The sequence below is a fragment of the Tachysurus vachellii genome, chromosome 13 (genome assembly GCF_030014155.1).
Source record: "Tachysurus vachellii isolate PV-2020 chromosome 13, HZAU_Pvac_v1, whole genome shotgun sequence".
Taxonomy (NCBI): domain Eukaryota; kingdom Metazoa; phylum Chordata; class Actinopteri; order Siluriformes; family Bagridae; genus Tachysurus; species Tachysurus vachellii.
Window position 1 is genome coordinate 7,352,713 of NC_083472.1, and position 20,575 is coordinate 7,373,287.

At 38.2% G+C, this 20,575-nt stretch overlaps 1 protein-coding gene across 1 annotated transcript; it reads left to right on the forward strand.

The window, feature by feature from the left end:
* The first annotated feature begins 616 nt into the window (after window positions 1-616).
* On the forward strand, window positions 617-20,350 carry ccdc88b (coiled-coil domain containing 88B). The gene is made up of 29 exons (XM_060885037.1): window positions 617-977; window positions 1,265-1,398; window positions 1,491-1,599; window positions 3,649-3,718; window positions 3,903-3,961; window positions 4,084-4,167; window positions 4,583-4,723; window positions 5,414-5,556; window positions 5,724-5,805; window positions 5,978-6,136; window positions 7,217-7,363; window positions 7,562-7,745; window positions 7,875-7,996; window positions 8,809-8,907; window positions 9,050-9,703; window positions 10,197-10,376; window positions 10,624-10,964; window positions 12,237-12,363; window positions 12,469-12,834; window positions 13,127-13,288; window positions 14,438-14,715; window positions 15,681-15,824; window positions 17,092-17,278; window positions 17,611-17,756; window positions 17,950-18,054; window positions 18,493-18,647; window positions 19,001-19,288; window positions 19,887-19,952; window positions 20,085-20,350. Exons 1-29 carry the CDS (start codon window positions 909-911, stop codon window positions 20,123-20,125), a joined length of 4,842 nt encoding a protein of 1,613 aa, XP_060741020.1. The 5' UTR covers window positions 617-908; the 3' UTR covers window positions 20,126-20,350.
* Window positions 20,351-20,575: the final 225 nt, after the last annotated feature.

Consider the following 20,575-nt stretch of genomic DNA (forward strand, 5'->3'; position numbering starts at 1 on the left):
GCCTCGGGGGTTTCCTCCGGGTACTCCGGTTTCCTCCCCCGGTCCAAAGTCATGCATGGTAGGTTGATTGGCATCTCTGGAAAAATGACCGTAGTGTGTGAGTGCGTGAGTGAATGAGAGTGTGTGTGTGCCCGGCGATGGGTTGCCACTCCGTCCAGGGTGTATCCTGCCTTGATGCCCGATGACGCCTGAGATAGTCACAGGCTCCCCGTGACCCGAGGTAGTTCGGATAAGCGGTAGAAAATGAGTGAGTGAGTGAGTATTTCAATGTGTAATATTCCTATACGTTTAATGGTTCACTGACCACGCGATGGCGCTGACAAGTAAAACTGAACAAGACTTTTTACCATCCTAATGACTGAACTGTGACAGAGAGCCACATGAAAGACTTTTGACGAAATTTCCACTAAGTGACAAGAAAAGTACCGACGTGTTTTGAGAGGTGTAAAACTTTCCTTTAAATGTCCTCTCTCTCTCTCTCTCACACACACACACACACACACTCTCTCTGTCTCTCTCTCTCTCTCACACACACACGCACACACTCTCTCTCTCACACACACACGCACACTCTCTCTCTCTCACACGCACACGCACACTCTCTCTCTCTCACACACACACGCACGCACGCACGCACACACACACACACACACACACACACACACACACACTTGTGGTGAGAGATGGTTGATTCCGGGGTGGTTACACAACGTGTGTCTAACATGACAGAAAAGCAGAAGGGCAGTGGCAGTGGAAAAAAGATGAGCTAACGGTTCTATGTCACTATGCAGTAGTCGCTTTTATTTTCGGTTAGAATCCGCATGGCTTAGACGTTTAAAATGAAATAATCTGTAAAGTACATAAAGGATCTACTTTACTATACTTGGAACCAACAGACACCCGGTGAGATGAACAATATGGACGCAAACTTTACGGAAACGTTAGAAGAGTTTATGGAAAGCGCACTTGTTACTTGGGTAAGTTACGCGTTACGCATTGAGTAAAAGTTCAAAAAATGTGAATATAATTAAGTAAAGCGTCCGATAAAAGTATTTATGTTATGTAGAATTTATGTACTTAATATTTTATATGTTCTTCATATTTTTTCCTTACCTTACCCCCCCCACACACATTTTTATGCAATAACATACACCCTCCTCCTCCTCCTACTCTTTAGTTTATAAATTATTGATAGTATAATAGTAATCAGTTATATTATAATAGCATGCAAATAAAAAAAAAAATTATAATTCTTTTACCAAAGGTGCATCTCTTTGAAGACATGGCTGGTGATGAAGGCCAGGACTATATGGAAGTGAACTCCAACTCCCATAATGCACTAAAGGGGTACCTGCGCCTCACCAATGGAGTCTACCTCAATGAAGTCATGAGAATCATGTAAGATGTATAGTCACACTAATACTGATCAAAAATAAAAATAACACCACGTTTGTCATTAGCACTAACCTTTATCAATGTGGATTTCCCAGTGATTCTAATCCAAAGGTAGAGCAGATTTATCATAATGTGGGTGATGATAAGATTCTCCGAGTTCAAAACTTCTCCATCCTCAACCGGCACCTCAGGTCTTATTATCAGGTACCAGATTTGAGAGTACATACATACTGAAGAACTTTATAGAAGAAATTCCTAAACTTGGGATGATTGTGCCATTTTGTATGTTATTTTGATTGATATTTTGTATGTATGAGTTAATAATACATAGGATTTACTAGTTTATATGATTTAAAAGGAATGCTTGCATTTACAGTTAGAAAATGACATATATATCATTCATATACATATACATACATATATCAGTCTCTTCTGTATTACGTGTTCATTTGTGTATATTAAACATGGTGAATTAGTTGAGAGGTCAGTTTGTTCTAGGATGCATTTAAGATGTAGTTGAACACAAAACAACAAATGGTTGTTATATTTTTTTACTTGGTTTGCAAGTTGTTTCACTTCTTGTTTCAGGTTTTGTTAAAGTAAGAGCAATAGCAAAATATTTCACAGTTATTTTGAAGGAAATAGTCTTTTTTCACCCATTCTTATTCTCCTCGTTTTTGCTGCCTTCTGTTTCACTTTCTTCACAAATTTTGCAGCACACTTAGATTTAACACTTAAAGTTTGTTTGTTAATTCTGCACAGGCAAAAGCTTTAAAACTGCATGAGAAGCAGTAGAGCTTCCTCTAAACGAACTTTTTAACCACATGGCCATATTAGTCATCACACACTGTGCAGTATATTCGTCCATCCAGATTCTATACCACTTAATTTGCTCCAGGGAACCTGGAGCCTGGATGGTGACTTGGGACATTAGGCAGGTTGTCACCTGCCTAATGTCCCAAGTCACCATCCAGGCCCCAGACCCCAGACAAATTAGAGATGACAATCAGTGTATATCACATGTTGTAAGAGACAAATTTTGCTAGCCTCTGTGCAGTATGTTATTATGGCATATCTAAATGCACTGTTGTTCTGTCGATTGACCCTTAATGTTCTTTCAACAGCATAGTCTCCAACTTTTTGTGTAAATGTTAAAACGCCAGTGGACATGTGGCCCAAAAAGCAGAGTGACGTATTGAAGTGCACATTTTTTAATCAATCACAGATTAACATCTATTGACATCTAATGGACATGATTGTAAACATTCTTTTGAGTCCTGTTCTTCATGCTGCAGTTATCATTTAAAAATATTATCACCTGTAATTATTATTATTTAGGCACTAGAACACATTTTCTGAATGGCAAGGTTGGAAGATTAGTTTTATGAATAGATAAGAAACAATTTTTAAAAACTTTTTTAAGGGTGGATTTTATTTAGTTTAATTACTAAATAATAACAAACATGTAAAACAAGAAGTGTTTTTGCACAGGTTTGAAGTAACTTTGGGTGTTGTTAGGATGATGGAGTTTCAGTTTGGTTAAGATTTAATATTTGTTTTAATATTCAAAACACCATACTGGCAATAATCTGAGCTTAGGATCAAACTTTCAACCCTGGGCCGTGAGGCAATAACTGAACCTGTCACACCATTGTCACATGTGGAAAAGTTACCATCCTCTTGAACTGTTGATTCCATACTTCCAGGAATGCTGTAATTTCTATGGAAATACAATCTACATTGCCCACACTAGCTACATTGTGTACATGGTGTAGGATATTTCAGGAAACCACTTTCAGTACCATAACCAAATTATATTTGGGTGGGTGCAACTGTACATCACAGGATTTCCAAAATGTAAACTGTGCATGAACCAATGGCCAACACCAAATTATCTAAAAAAACAGCAAGCTTAGGTTCTCTAAACTCTAAAACAAACATTTGGTTAAACTAATTTAATTGGTCTTTAAGACTATCAAAAGCTTGGTGGTAAAGCTGGTTTTACTGCCCAGTTTCTTTATGCTGGCCTAAGCCGATTTCATTGTAGAGTTGATTACTTGAGCTGTAGTGCTTTTGTCATGCCTCTTCTAGATGACAGATGTATGACTGCCTGCTATATCTGACAATCATACTTCTTATGTCACAAAGAAAGAGCCAGCACTGTAATATTATTATAGTATATTAGTATCCCAGCCATAGTGTGGCATTGATAGATTAGTTTTGTTTCTGTTTTGTTTCTTTGTATATTATTAGGAAAATCTTCAGCAACTGGTTTTAATGCCTCTTCCCAATGTAGCAATTTTGGGGCGAGATCCTCTCACTGGTAAGCAAACACCTTTCAATTATTCTAGTTATTGACTGTGGCTATTTTTTCACATTTAGATTTCACTAAATGTTAGTAATAATATGTAAGTAATAGTATGGTGTAGCAAATAATAAGTAAGTAATATGTTGCATAAGTATATTTCAGTGAAAAGAATTTTACTTATTTGAATTCTGGTCAACAGAGGGAGCTCTGGAGGAGCTAAGAAGGTTGTTGCTGCTGTTATTGGGATGTGCAGTTCAGGTAAATTTTCTTTCTGCATTTCACATCCACATATACACAGACAGTAAATGATTTTCTAGTTACCTTATGGGCAGAAACAAGTAAACTGATCAGTGCATGTCTTTGTGTTTTATTCTGGCCAGTGTGAGACGAAGCAAACGTTTATTCAGCAGATCCAGTCACTTAACATCGAGACTCAGGCAGAACTTGCTCTTTGTATACAGGAGGTCAGTCTTCCATAACACCAGATTTTATCATGCCAAAGCCCATATTTTTTGCATGCTTGTTAAGCATACAACTTATCAGGTAAAGGGAAATATTGACCTGTTTATACCTGAATAATTTTCCACCTATGGAAACATACAAACACTGTTTTCGTGTCTAAAATAAATTCAGACCACAGTAAATAATCCTGTTAAGATATGTAATGTAATGATGTAAACATATTGTTTTCATCTATCTATCTATCTATCTATCTATCTATCTATCTATCTATCTATCTATCTATCTATCTATCTATCTATCTATCTACCTACCTACCTACCTACCTACCTACCTACCTACCTACCTACCTAACTAACTAACTACCTACTTACCTACCTACCGGGATGTTTTATATTGCATTAAACTGATTTGCTCCAGGTGACTCAGGACCCGAGCTCAGTCCTGCCACTGCAATACGGAGAGGTGTGTGCACTGGACGGGCTGGAATTACAGGCACTGCTTTGTTCCCTTGCTCGACAGATCCAGGGCCTCCTGGCTCAGAGAGACACACATCTAGAGGTGATAGTAAAAAACCTTGCCTTTTCCAAGATCTAATTTAATCTTCATTAGGACAGATTGGACTTAATTTCACATGCACAAGACAATGTAATTTAGGTCAAGACAACTTGTAAATCCCTTGTGCATACATTGAAATGAAGTTAAAGTTCTCAACACTGTTCAGGATGGCACACTTAAATAATTCTAAAAGTCTTAGGCTTGCATTGAAGCCTTCAAACTTGCCAGAGAAAGTAGAGATGCAGTCGTTTTCATTCAATTGTGATATGTACATATTGATATGTTTGAATAATTTTTTAGAGAGTGGATACCCAACTAAATCTGTCATTGACACAATTTAACTATCCCACTCAGACGGCATGGATTCATAACAAAGACATTCAGAAATCAGGAATTCACTGAACCATGTCAATTTCATCGTTCTGCAGTGATTGTTTTTTTGTTTGGGTAAATGTTTAAAGATTGCTAAAACACTCTAGTCTAGTCTGAATATTAACTGGAATTTTCTATTGTTGTAAAGAAAAACAACTGTGTTTTGTGTGATTGTGTATGTGCGCTGCCAGCTTTCATTACAACTTTGAGCAGCACTAAACACAACACCACATGGTTTTGCAGAAGGAGAATATCTTTCCATTATTAGAATAACAATAGGCATACTCACTGAACATCTTTGTCTCACTGTGTGATTTTCAGAGAATTGCAGAGCTGAGTGTGCAATGTGAGTCAGTTTCGTCCCCCACAGCACCCCCTACGGGCCTCTGGCAAAATGCTCCAGAGGGACTGTCCATCCAACTGGCAGATAGCAAAGCCAAACAACGAAGACTCAAACAGGAACTGTGAGTTTATCAGTGTGTATGGATTTGTGCAAGTTTAAGGTCTTTAAAAATATTTATTTCATGCTTAGTTGGTGTGTGAAGGAGTTCATGAGTTACTAAACTGTACCAGATCCAAAAAGAAATAAAAAAATCAATGTTGTGTGGTAACATCTCTGAATTATTCTCAGGGAGGATAAAGAAGATCAATTAATTGATTACAAACGAGAAATACAAACTATGGAAGAGGAACTTAAGAAACTACAGTGTGAGGTGAACTCGCAAAACTAACAGAAACACTACTTTTGTCATTTTTTATGTTTTAAGCAGTTATTCATATAAAGCGGTCTTGAAGTTAATAAGAAAAAACTCCTAAAACTTCTGGAGTTACTGCTTTACTACTGACTTTTTAACCCAGTCTGTTTTTCACTGTGTGGGGGACCAGAACCGAGCACTGCAGGGCGAAGTTCGTGTCAGTCGGAATCTGCGAGACGAAGTGGACTGTATCCGTGAGCGTGCAAACAGAGCAGAGCAGCTACAGATGGAGCTTAAGACTTGTACACATCGTCTGCGTAGCATGGAGCTGTACCGCACTCAACTGAAGGTAAACTCATCAACACCCAACACGTTGAACAAAGATCATAAAGGCTGAAAATACGCATTACAAAAGGTAGGGCTTCAAAATAATGACATCTTGTCATCCAAGGGACCATTACAAAATTGGGGATGATTGCAGGTTGATAAAAAAAATGTAGTTACCCACAATAACTTTTGGCAACAGCTGTCCAACACTAAACTTGCTGCACTTTTTATGAGTCATTTGGCCTGAGCCATCTGTGTCCTCTGCCCAATTTGCCCCACACTTGCCAGAAAACATCAAATTTTTCAGCATTCTTAATCCATACGGCTCCTGAGAAACACATTAAAGTGTTGAAGTCATTAATTTTATTGCCTGTTTAAATCTACTTACTATGAGAAGTACTTAGCAATTAAATATTTGTTTTTATGTATTTTTTTTATTAAGTTTCAGAAAAAGGTCTGGTTTCTGTTATTTTTTCTACATTGGAAAAAAGATTTTCCTGAAATTTCTGGTTTTAAACAAGAATTTCCGGTGTACCGTTAGTTTTAGGTAAGATAACCCACTTCCTTTAATAGCTATTGGAACATCAAGATTTTTGTCAAGATTTATTACGGTCCAAATAGGAGGTATTAGGGGAGATCAGTAACCATATGAGTAACAGCACAAAGGTAAAAGACTCATTCTGTCACTGTCTCTTGCTTAACATTAGCTTGCCATTATATCAACATGAATATCAGTGTGCTAGGTAGCCTATGTTAAAAATTATGGATTGTGGGGTTTAAGGTCGCTTTGGAAAAATGACGCTGATCTCCATTTCATTAATTCTGAAAACATTCTGGAGGTATTTTAGATGGCTCAATATAACATAACATTTCTTATGGAATAACGGCCATTTTTGAAATACATAAAGTCTAGGTATTACCTGAATTGGGACACTTGGGAGTTTTCTTGAGTTTATTTAACCAAGAAGAACATGCAAAATTATTTTCAGCTCATGTCTAATCAATGCTTATCCTAAATGTTTTTGAGACTAGAAGAAAATATAGACCAATGTTCAGGTACCCTGTAGCTAGTCTAATTATGCCTCTGTAATGTCCCCTACAGGAGCAGCAGCAGTACTGTGCTTCACTGCAGGAGAACAAGGCCCTGCTGGAGGAGCAACTTGATGACGCACGGGCACGATGCTCTGCCCTACGGGAACTGGAAAAAGACAATCTTTTGCTCAGGCAGAAACTCATGGACATGGAGGCGGTACGAGAGTGCTGCTGATCTTTTTAATCAGATGTTTACTGAATAGAAATGTTAAATATAGTAATGAATAAGTGCCACCCATAATGAATAGCTTCAGTAGGAAGGAGGAAGCTGTGTGTGTGGGGTATGGGTGTGGAGAGGCAGAGGGTCGACGAGGGGGGTGTTTGTGTATGTATAAGTGTCTGTGTCTGTGTGTAGGAGCGGGATGTGGAGAGGCAGAGGGTCGACGAGATGTTGGAGATGAATATGAGTCTGCAGATGGATCTAAAGCACCCATCTCATTCTGCGGATGTTACACAGAGAATGTCTCATCCTCGTGTACTCTACTCTGAGCTGGAATCTGATGAAGAGTTTCAGGAACCCAAATCCCCTGAAGATCATGGTGACTATATCACACATGGCACTTGACCACCCTGACACTTTCTGATTTAGTACCATGACTGATTTACTACCAAATATTCATTCATTGCTTTTTTCATAATCTTTAATCCCTGCCTCTAATTCTACTCAGAAATGGACCTGAAGCCACTGAGTGTGGAGGTAAACGAGGCATCCTCACTAAGGCTTCTGGGAGCTGAGAACGAAAATGCTGAACTGAGGAGACGACTGGAGCACCTGCAAGCCGAGCAAGAGGTTAGGGGTCAAATGGCAGGCTTGCTCAAATTAATGCAATAAAAAAATTTTATGATTTGCACATCTATAGTCACTTGAATATAATCTGAATTTTTAAAATTTACATCTACCAAACCTTTTATGAATATCAACGATCAACTCACATATGTTATCAAATTTCATATACAATAATGGGATTAATGATTCATAAAAATATAATCAGCAGTGTATTCATGTATGATTAATTTTGACAAGAATGTAACTCCATAACATCTTTTCTATTTAAAACCTCAGCACCAGTTTGTCTATTTGACAGACATTTGAATTACAAATATTTAATTACAGAGCATGCTATAATTGCAGGTTGTCAGCAGTCATTTGCCTCCAGATGACAGTGTCACGATTAAAGACTAAGCCATGAATACCAAAGACCTCTTACATATAATTTAGAACATTTGCAAAAAGTAAGATTGGATGATCAGATTAAGCTTTAATTTAAGAACATCTTTTTTTTCAGGCAAAATGTTTGACCAGTGTATCAGTTAGATTCACACCTACCGACTAAGAAAAGTCTAACAGTGTTAATGTACACGTGTGAATCTTCATTGTGATGGATAATGAAGTAAGAGATATTTGCCATTTTGATCTGAGCTGGCAAATATTTTTTCATGGACAATTACCAATCATTTTTTTGTGTATATCAGATGAGCTTGCTGAACTACTAAAGGCCTTAGTAGGAAAATGCTGCTGATTAAGCCAATGCTTCCAATTTGACCACTAACCCTGGTTTCCTCATTCTGTTAAAAATAAGATGCTTAATTTGTGTTGCTTAGGCTCTGCAGACCAACACTCCTGAAGTGACAGAGGCTCTTCAGAGACAGACAGACAGACTCAAACAACTGGAAGAAGAGCACCAGAATACCCTCAGAGAGGTAAGACACTTCACATGCACACACTCAACAAACAATAAACAGAAAGCCCACACTACAGAGTTTGTTTTCAGTTTGTTTGATCTGCTGCTTTTAGGCTTCGGGTTTCATTTTTTTTCAAATCTATTTTCTTTCCAACTGTCAGTTTCAGAACCTGAAGAATGAAAATACCAGTCTAAAGAGAAACCTTGAAGAGCTGGAGAAAACCAGACTCCAAGAAAAGCAGAAGGAGAGGTCAGCTGGAGAGGTGGAGAGAGAGATCCCGAGAGGGGAGTGTGAAGGAAAAGATATGGGAAAAGAGGAGGCAGACAAAAGACAGAAGAGAAAGGAAGAGATGATGAGAGCACAGAGGGAAGATGGAGAAGGAGAGGAAGTCCTCCTAAAAGAGAGAAAAGAAAAGACTAATAATGATATAGAGAGAAAAGAAAGAGGCGAAGCAGAAGGACAGAAATGGACAGGGACAGGAAAAAATAAAATTGAAAACATTACATCAGAGGAGGAAAGCAAATCAGATGATCAGATATCCATACAAAAAGCAAACCAAGAAGAAGAAGTGAGAAAGATGGAGGTGGAGGTGGATAAGCTCCACAGGGAGATCTACGTGCTATCCACTCAGCTTCAGCAGGCAGTTGAGAAGGCAGATCAGCAAGCAAAACTGGTCCAAGAGCTGCAATCCAAACTGGGAGAGCAGACTAAGAAGTCTCGGGAGACGGAGCAGAAATTGGCTCTTCTGGAAGTTGAGAGCCAGAGATTGAGGAAAACAGCAGAGAGCCTGACTGAGGCTAGGAAACAAATAGAGGTATAACAAAATTTTCCATAACTTTAAGACAAATGAGTATTAATTATGCCCATACTTGACTAAATGTGCTGGGCAGAGAATCATAAAAAATGAGGCATAAAATGTCAAGCATAAAATGTCAAGCGTAACAGTGTTGATGGCAGTATTAGGATGAATTTTGAAGCTCTAAAAGTTTATCTGTTTATCTAAAGTGTAAAGATGAAAAGCTGAGAGAGCTGGACAGACTAAAGCAATAAAGCAACAAAGCACTGCTGCATCACTTTCTTTAGGTATTTGAAGAAACTAAGAGTTGAAGCTAAGAGCTGAATCCCACTGGCACCACTATCAGCAGGTAGTTGAATGGCATTGTGGGAAATCTAGGAAATGAAAATAGACCGACTTGTTGAAAGAGATTTAAGCTAAAAAGTAAATTCCCAAATTTTAGATGCCATCGAAGATCACAAGAATGATTTGAATATTTTTCAAAAGTTGCATACTTGTGTTTGTTTGTTAGATTTTGCAGTGTGAATCCATGCACCAGGAGGAGGAACTGATGCGTCTGCGCAGTCAGGCAGAGCTGCAGAAGATGGAGGCTGCACTTATTCCTCAGCTAGAGGGAGAGAGAGCTGCACTGGAGAGGGAGAGAGAAACCCTCAAAGCAAACATCGATTCTCTTCGAGCCTCAGTGCGCAAGGTAGGGATGCACACCAATAAAACTTCATTGTAGAGCTGTAAAACCTGAGTTTATTAGCTTCATTTATATCTGATTGTAGATCAATATAAATATTAAAGGTAGATTAGATGAGTAAAAATGAAGTTGTTTATTGAAGGTAATTAAACACGCAGTATTTATTTATTATTCTCAAAATCATTTTTATTGTGAAATATATATAATATTTAGAGTGATCTTGTTGAGTTCTATCATTTCTTGATATTTAAAGGGTGATCAGCTTGAGTTGACCAATCAAACTCTGAAGGCGGAGCTTGAGCGTTTAGGACGGAGCTTGGACTCTGCCCGTCGACGAGAGGAGGAGCTAGAAGTTGAGTTGAAGGAGTCTGGCCTAGAGATCGAATCTCTGGGCAAGAGGCAGGATGAGGCCATGCTGGAGGTTGCACGACTGGAGCAGGAGAAGGAGGTGTGTCAATCTGAGCTGGACAGTCAACGGCGTGAGCAGAGACAGAAAGAGCGTGAGATGGCCAGACTCCGGCAGCAGCTGGAGAGCACCGCTTCGGCCCTGGAACATGGCAATCAGAGGGCCTGCAGCCTGGAGCTCCAGAACAGGTTCAGACCCTGATTACTGTAGCACGACTATTACTACTTATATTAATAATAATAATCAATGAAATTCAGATATACTTTAGAACAGGTGTCCACAAAGATTAAGTCTGAGACCCATTTAACTGTATAATAAATTCAGTAACCTTCCTGAGCACAGATTCATTTGTATGAATACACCAGCCTTTATAAATTTTATGAGTTAACTGTGCATTTTAAGATCACTCAAAAACAATCAAAAAGAACATTCTCCCCCAAATAAAATGGTACAAGTGGTACATAAAATGATATATATTTATTAGGGATGCCACAGAAAAAATTATATGTTTGTATATATAGAAATATAAAGAGAAGGAGAGAGGGAAAATGGTGTAAGGACTAAGTCCAAGAACAAACCGGCATACAAGTCAAATCCTATAAAGTCAAATTCCACACTAATAGTTATAATTTACATTTACAGCATTTGGCAGACTCCCTTATCTACAGTAGAGCGACATACATAAGTGCTTAAATCTCTAGCATTGAATACATTAATGCTGGCTCACTAGGCTACATACTTAAGATATCATGAGTTTAAAACATTGTTCAAAGCTACAATGAAAAAGTGTCAAAGGTTGTTTTTTTTTTTTTTTTTTTTTTTTAATATAAATGCAAAAGATAGGGAAAGAAGTGCTAGTCGAAGTGTTTCCTGAATAAGTAGGTCTTCAACCGCCGTTTGAAAATAGCCAGGGACTCAGCTGTCCGGACCTCTAGGAGAAGTTCATTCCACCACCTTGGTGCCAGAATAATAATTATAATAAGACAGTGACTAACTTAACTGTTTGCTTTGCTGTGGCAGTCAGTGCAAACAATTTCCTGCAGCTTTTAACAGAGGCTTCTAGACACTTAATTAAAATGTAGACACTATAAAAGTTTAGATGCACACTTTATTATAGGTTGCTATACTAAACATTGTTTAAAAATGAAAGAAAGAAGGCTTAGGTGTATATGTATTTGTTCATTAATTTATTTTGTAGTCTAAATGACCCCCATCCTAGCCATAACGAAGTCTCTCAGCTCTGCCTCACTAACCATAAGTTTAAGACATAAGGGTTGAGTAGGTTACAGGGAATGGCTTGTTTTCAAGTAATTATAGTTTGTCTCACAGGTAGCAAAGGGCTCTAAAACAACAAACTGCTGTAACTGCTGTGCTCATTAAGCAGTTTTATGCATAGGGCTTTAGGGCAGCATTGTATTGCCGAAACACAGACTCAAGTTTCTCACCCCATGTTTCTGTAGACGGGTGTGTCAGGAACTTGCCCAGCTCAAAGAGACCTGCATTCAACTAGAGGAACTGAAGAAGGAGAACACACAATTGAATGCACTAAATGCAGAGAACAGCACACAGATCACCTCTTTAACACAGGTGCCATCAAAATATTTCTCATTATAAATATTTTATTCATTTTTTTGGTGAAAGTACAGTATGTGTTGCTATGGATGTCCAAATAGAATTTTTTAATTTTTTTAGGAGATAACCAGTGAGAGAGTACAGTCCCAGACGTTGAGCACTCAGGTTGCTGAGTTAAACCAGTTAATTAAAGAGTCCGAAGCTAAGCTTAAATTGGCCACCTCACAATTTGCACAGCTGCAAGCTGAGCATACCAGAGTAGTGTCGGAGACCAATGCGTCTCTCGGCAATTCAGGCACTGGGAGGAAAGACGATTCCAGACAAAGTCCAAAGCAGAGAGAAAGAGCAGAGGAGGCACATATCAGCTCTGAGAATCAGGTCGCAGCCATTGAGTCATCCTCTAAAGACAAAAAAGCAGAGAGTGCTGAAATCAACAGTAAGAGCCAACATCCTGACAGCGAGAAGCTGATACATTTGGAGAAAAAGGTTTGTTTATGTTTGTGCCTATGATTGCTTTTACATTAATGCACAGTAATAATACTGTATATGTATGTATATATATATATATATATATATATATATATATATATATATATATATATATATATATATATATATGAGAGAGAGAGAGAGAGAGATAGAGGTTAACTAATGATGTCTGCCTATCTAGTTAACTAATGACGTCTGCCTATCTATAAAGTTCAACATAACAACATAAAATAATTTTATGACTTCCCTGCTGATGTGCTGAAACCCCTGTCACTGTGTTATATCCCAGCTTGTAGTGCTGCAGGAGGAACGAGAGGTGTTGCTAACACAATTGGCACAGTCACAAACAGCCTGCACTCAGCTGCGAGAACAGTTGGACACACTGCAACGTCAGTCCATCAGCCTGCAGGAGAGCTGCTCTAAACTGCAGGAGCTCAACACCAAACTACAGGTACTTTGTGTAATTAATAGTGTTTTAAAGATTTTTTCCTGTGATGCCAAGCATACTCTCAAAGTTATCAGTGTGGTTGTAATCATGTCCCCATCATGTCTCCATCATAACCTTAATATGTCTTCATCAAATTCCCATCATGTCCCCAACATGTCTAAAACACCCAATACATCAACGTTAAGTTCCCATTACAACCTTATTACGCTTCCCTCACATTGCCCTGACATCCCCATCATGTCCCTGTCACTTCTTAACATAAATCTAATACTGTAGGTAGAGAAAAGCTGAATTCGATGTCACCCCCTAAATTAAGCCCAGACTGGAATTTTTTATTCAAAATCTTTTCTATAATATATTCTAATTGTAGTTAAACAGCAAAGTATTTATATGTCCTCGATTTGTCCTTGGTTTTACGTCACAGTTGTTGTCATGCATCATCTCTCATTCACATCCATGTCACATCTTCATCGCTTTCCTAATTGGCACCCACTAGCAGAAAATTTCACACAATGAAATTTCTTTGGAATATAAAATTATTTTAAATTATTATTAAAAAAAAATAAAATAAAATAAAAAAAAGCAAATCGATTTATGGTGTCTGTGGAAAGTAATGGGCCTTAACACCAAACTTAAAATTGATTCATTATTTTATCCCTGTATGTTCAGCATGACCTAATTTTCGAAGTGCTGTTGAGCTCTGGATATGTGAAAGTGTGATGAATGGATTGTAATGATGGAACAACTTACCAATTTGTGAACCCATTCAAATGAACAATATTAGAATAAACATCACAGCTTTGTAAGATAACAGTTTTGGAATTGAGATCAAAATATTGGAAGATAACAAATTTTTGGAACTGATATCGGATTCAAGATTTACCAGAAACGGAACATCACAAAGACTTTTGTTCCTTAGAAGCTTAGATGATGTGAAGTCACTTTTTATTTTTTTTTTTTAGCAGAAATGATAAAGCATTAAAGTGAGCACATAAATATAAATTTGAATTACACCCTACACTGCTGTCAAAGCTGCTGTTATCAAAAGTTAATCAAAAACCTTCTAATGAATCAGATCTGAGAATTCAGAAGAACTGTGGTATAACTGTTCAAGTACTATTCTCTTGGACTCGGTTCATCTTTCTCACTTAGGTGGAACAGGCTTCTCTAAGCTCCCAGAATGCCTCATTGTTGGCACAGCGTAGAGAGATTGAGGTGCGATGTGCCACTCTAGAGGCTGAGTCTAAGGTGTGGCAGAAAGAGAAAGAAGAGTCAGCAGTGCGTTGTGAATCATTGAGAAGGGACCATGAGAGGCTGACAGCTTTACAGCAGAGGCAGGAGGCAGAACTGGAAGAACTACTGGCCAAGCACAGTCAGCTAAAGAGCAGCAGTCGAGCTGTAGAGGCTCAGTACAGAGAACTGGAGGCCAGGTAAGGTTCACAACACTATGGGGAAATGTTCTGGGACTCAAGGTCATAAAGGAATCTTTACTGCTCAACTCAGTAGCATTATTGAGGTCAGGGGATGATGTTAGGTATGGAGGCCTAGGCTGCAGTAGCGTTTCAGCTCCTCCCATAGGTGTTCAGTTGGGTTGAGTCAGAATCACTGTTATGCAGGACACTCGAGTTCTTCCACAACTCCCTTGGCAAACCATATCTTCATGGAGCTGGCTTTGTGCACAGGGATGTTTAGGCCTCTTAGTTTCAGTGAAGGGAAACTGTATTGCTTACAAAGACATTCTAGACAACTGTGTTCTTCCAAATCTGTGGCAACATTTTGGGGAAGCCCCAGATATGAGTGTGATGATCACAAATATCACACTATATAGTTTAAATTGGATTAAATAGAACTTGAAAATGTATTCTTTTAACATGGAAAAGTGAACACAACCAATAGTATTGTAAGAAATGTAAATTTGGATGTATATACTATAGATACAAGGTGTATCACTAATGAAAGGTATTATTTTTCTTTTTCAAAACTCTGAGGTTACTAATCTTTGCCCAGATATCACCTAAACTGTCCAGTAACTTTTTTTTCTACTCTCTGTTTGACCAAAAATATTAAACTTTTAATTGTTTTGTTTTAAAATCTAAATTGTTTTTAGTAAATGGAAAGTACAAAATACATTAAGTTTCCTGACATTTATGTTACTGTGCCAGTTGTAACTGAAAGCTTTCTATATAACCTAGTTTTTATGTAGCACATTATTCAAATTTCATGTTCATTATACATTATATATGTCTGCATTTGCTGAAAAACTGTCACACAATATCCACTGATGCTGGTACAGACTCAGACGTTCCAATGTGTGGAAACTAAAGTTACTTTTATAAGGTAATATAATTCACTGATAGTTTCATTTTGTCTGCATATTTGCACCATTTATCTCCAGACATAAAGAGCTGATGGAAAGCAAAGCTAAGATGGAGGAAGCTGAGAAAGAAATACAAGCAGAGAGAGAGAGAATGGAGAGGGCCATACAGGAGCAGGTCGACAGAGAGAAAGAGCTGGAATGGCTAAAAATGGAGAACGAGAGGCAAGTCTGAAAATACTGTTATTCCATTATCAGGATTAGATAAAACAGGAAGTGAAGCAGACACCCACAGAGAAAAACCTACACCCACATGAGTAAGTCAGAGACGCACAGTGTAACGTGACTCATGGCAAAGTTTCTATATTTCTGTGTTTGTGCTGCATAGCAACTTAAAACAGTGATCTGTTCTATAGAAACCTGAGCAGAACAATTGCACAGAGTTTTTTTTAATCAATGGCAGTTTTTTCGTTAAAGTTCATTAACAATTTATTAATACAACATGAGTAATGTTGAAAGATAATGAAAAAATTGCCCTCTCTGGTATAAAAATGCTATTTTTGCATTTAAAAAATAATAATTATTTATGGGTTAGAGTGTAGAAAAATAATTCTAACAAAATGTGCACATGGCCACAGAAAGTTTGATGAATTCCTCCTATTTTGCTGATTTTCATTTATACATTTGATTGGAATGCACTCTAATATTAGTGAACTAATTCTTAACCCCAGCTAGCTAGATAAAACACAAGACCTTGCAGAATTGGAAAAACTTCTCCTTTGACAGATTTGTGGACTGAGTGTACAATCTGTCTGCGAGACTACATGTGTCTTTGAACCTGATTATTGTGGCTTCTTTCTGTTATGCTACCTGCAACTCTGTGTTCAAATATTTTGAGTTTTCAGCCTGAAGCAGTTCTACCTCAGCTTGACTTAAATGATTTTTCCCTCTATATAATTTAATTCTTTCCGGGAGTCCTGGATATCTAAAGTTTTCCAACGGTTTTCCCTATATTCTCTCCCTATCGCATCTTGAGGATAAATAAGGGTATGTTTGATGTGATGTATATGGTGGTAAGGGAATAGCTGATTCATCATTTGTGCTCATGTTGTTTTGATGTTATTTGACAGCCAAAAATAGTCAAAGATCCAAAAAAAAAAAAAAAAAAATCCAAAGATGCAGAATAATTCATATTTTCACAATTTCACTCATTTCTACCCTGATTTTTGAGTGAAAATTTGAAATGATTGCGGTTGTAAACTAAATAGTGCTAAATTCTATATGGAAGGATGATTAAAGGTGTTATCCATTATTTAGTAACATGTATCCATTATTTAGTTAGGTGATCCTAATTTTGTAATTATATTATTATATTATATTAAATTACGTTTTTGGTGTATGATTCACAAAACTCTGATTATCCCTTTCAGATAGCAAGGGGACTGAATGCTTGTCCTACTGCCTGACTGATTCTTAGCTGAATTACCTATAGGTATGTGAACCAGCAGAAGGAGTGGGTCCAGGTGCAGTCGGAGTTAATGGCCCAGGTTTCGGTTCAGCGTAGTGAAATGAGCACGGCCCAGCTAGAGCGAACCAAATTGGAGGGAGAACTCAACATGCTGAAAGAACAGAACCAGCAACTGGACCTGAACAATGTCCGCCTCAACAGCCAGTACCAGGTCCAAGAAAACCACACACCTCAATCCTGGCAGATGATTACAAATGATATGTGCAAAAAAAAAAGGAAAAAAAAAAAAGAAAAACTACAACCCCCCAAAATATTTAGCTGTTTTAACAGCCCAGAAGACTTCTTTTTATAAAGTGTTTTAAGTGTTAGTGTTTTGTAATTAATAGCAGTGACAGTTGTGAAAAAGAAAAACATTATGAATGCCACAATGTTGTGACACTTGAATTATAGCTTGTTAATAACACCAGAACATTATGCACGTTATGGTAGTAATTATGTTCATGCAGGTTTTTGATGGAATGTGTGTGTGTGTTTTGCTTTTAGCTTCTTAATCAGTTGAAAGGGAATATGGAGGAGGAGAACAGGCACCTGGTAGATCAGAACCAGTGTCTAGCCAAAGAGAACCGAACCCTTCTGGAACGCAGCCTCGAGAGCCGAGACCAGCACCACAACCAGCAGAGAGAATACCTGTGTGTACTACAAACACTCACCCACTCTTCTAACTGTATTACAGTCTTTATTACTTGCCTTTTTTCCCAAATCATGCATTAAAATAGCTCTATCATATAGATAGATATAAATAGATTTAGAAACACAACATGCCTCTTCTTTAATGAGCACATAACATCTTTCTCCTTCTTCCTCTCCCTTATTGTCTTCCAGTGATAAACTGAACGAGCTACGCAGAGAGAAGCAGAAATTGGTGGAGAAGATAATGGATCAATATCGGGTTCTGGAGCCTAGCATGTCTGCACCCAAACAACCCAAGTCAGTCAGATTTCATGGAAGATTTTAGAAATCAAATGTACACAGTTTTCCTCCTGCCACAGATGTATTCTATCAGCCAAGACATATTTGCTGTCCAAAGCAGGCTTTAAGTTTTGCACTAGAGCTAGCCAACATGTAATAGAAATCTACCTCACCTCTGATTTTTTTCCATAAATATCTCCCTCACATTGCACTCACCTCCTCAGTAATGCACAGTGTACTGTGTAACCTGTTGTTTGTAGTATGTAATTTGGGCCTGTATTGAAAAAAAAAAAGATTTTGGCTTAATCTGATGTCTATGTCTGTACACTTTTTACATTTATTTTAATGCATGCTGGAAATGCATCCTCGGTCCTCTAAAGCTGTCCCCTCACTACTCTTCAGCCTTCTGGCTACATTTGTTGTCCATGGCCTTACACATATTTTTTCACCCACCAGGAAGTCTAATTGGATCGCTGACCGTATGAAGAAGCTGATAAAGCCTAAAGGAGGCAGGGACGGTCGTGCTCAGTTTATCACCATCGGCAGCATGGACATCCTGGAAGAGCCTGGAGACTCTGCGCTGCCCTCCTCCATCACATCATCAGCTTTCAGTAAGAGACAGCAGAATTAATGCAGTCCAGACCTCGCACAAGGCAGCACACACACCAAACACACAGCTACGGACTCTGTAAAACTCTGTCCTACAAAGCCATTACAATAAGAGGCTTGCACTCTAAAGCAGCCTGCTATAATTCTTAATCTTGGACCTCTACCAGAGGTGTTCACTTTAGTTCACCTTAGAGAGCAGTAACTCTTTATAGAGCTGTGGAAGTCTGTTCTGAATGTCCTCACAGGATAAGCAAATATCTCACAAGTTGCCACTAATAATTTGTCAGTGTAGCTGTTAACATTATTTATAATCAGTGTTATAATAATATGAGCTGTAATAAGGCCACCTGTACAGGTCAGGAGCAGGACCCCAAGAGCGCCCGGGGATCTCCATCGACTCTGAGGAGAGTGTCCTCTCAGGGAGACACAGATGAGCCTTCCAAAGTGATCCTGAGGACAACACGCCGTAAACTGGGCTCCTCCAGACATGTCTGGGGTATAAGGAGCCGAGAGGGAGGCGTATCCCAATCCTTCAGCCCGGGAGACAATCGCTCACGGCCAATGCGCCGCTTAAACCCGCCATCCAGTGCCTTGTGGGAAAAAGACCAGGACGGGAGTCCAACGCCTAGTGAGGAGGGAAGAGGTGAGAGGGAGAAAATACTGATATGAGAGAGAGAGAGAGAGAGAGAAAGAGAGAGAGAGAGAGAGGGGAGAAAATGAGCATGAGAAGGAATCAAAATAAATTGAGAGGAATGACAACATATGAAGGCAGCGAGAAGCATGAGGAGGTGTGAGAGTAAAAGAGAGAGAGCAGAGTTCATTGCAATAAATTACCTTGGTTCCTTTACTCTTGAAGAAGTAAATAATGTAATAAACAAAACAAAGAGAAAAAAATCTAATTAATTTATTTTTTTCAACCTACTTTTAAACAATAATATGATTAAACTCTATAAAACCATATAACTGGTTACTGAGTTTCATGCATCTTACATGGAAATGTGTAAATACTACAAATGTTACTGCATTTCAATTTTAATGGCCAAATACAAATAGGGAATTTTTACATAAATTGTCTACCAGTTAATTTATTAGCGAGTCCCACAGATGGAATGGCAGATAAAGAAAAAAATGCATTAATTATATATGAGCATATTAAACTATAAGACATTTGATGAAGAACCTTGAAATGTCCAAAGCGATAATTAAATGTGTGTGTTTGTCTGTGTGTATGTGTGTTTAAGGTGAGAGTGACGAGAACATCACTCCTGAACACTCGGACGTTAGTCGTGTCTCCTCTGGAGCTGAAGGTCAGTAGATTAAAATGAGACGCACTGCTGGTCATTAATGTCTTATCTCTCAGACCCAGCCTTCAGAAACTCGCCCAAGCAAGACGAGTTCCTGTAATATAACCACTGGCCTTTTCCCTCTCTTTACCTCAGATTTACATTCCAGTTTTGACAAAAGCCTGGACAAGGAATGACAGCGAGATTCAAGCCACTGTGAGACATGTATGACCATATTTTATTTAGTTTTTCAAATTTTTCATTTATATGCTATTTTTATGTAAACTGTTTTATATTTTATAAGCTTGTAATAGTCCATGATATATATTTGGTAAATGCAACAGAATGGTTTTGCACTGTTATTTAAAACAAATGTACTTTGCATATATACAGCTGGAATAAATTCATTTTTGTACTTTAAATTCACTGTTTTCTGACTTATGGAGGGAGGAGTAATAAAACATTATGACAGTTATATTCCCCTTCATCACCACTCGGTGGCAGCAATGACACTCTGAAGCTGCTGAACATGATGTCCCTGCCAGTAGAATAAATACAAGCAGGTCTCTCACTCTCAAGTGATGCTAACAAGATATTTATGAGTGCAGATTAATTCGGCCTGCATCACACCGCAACAGCTGACGCTG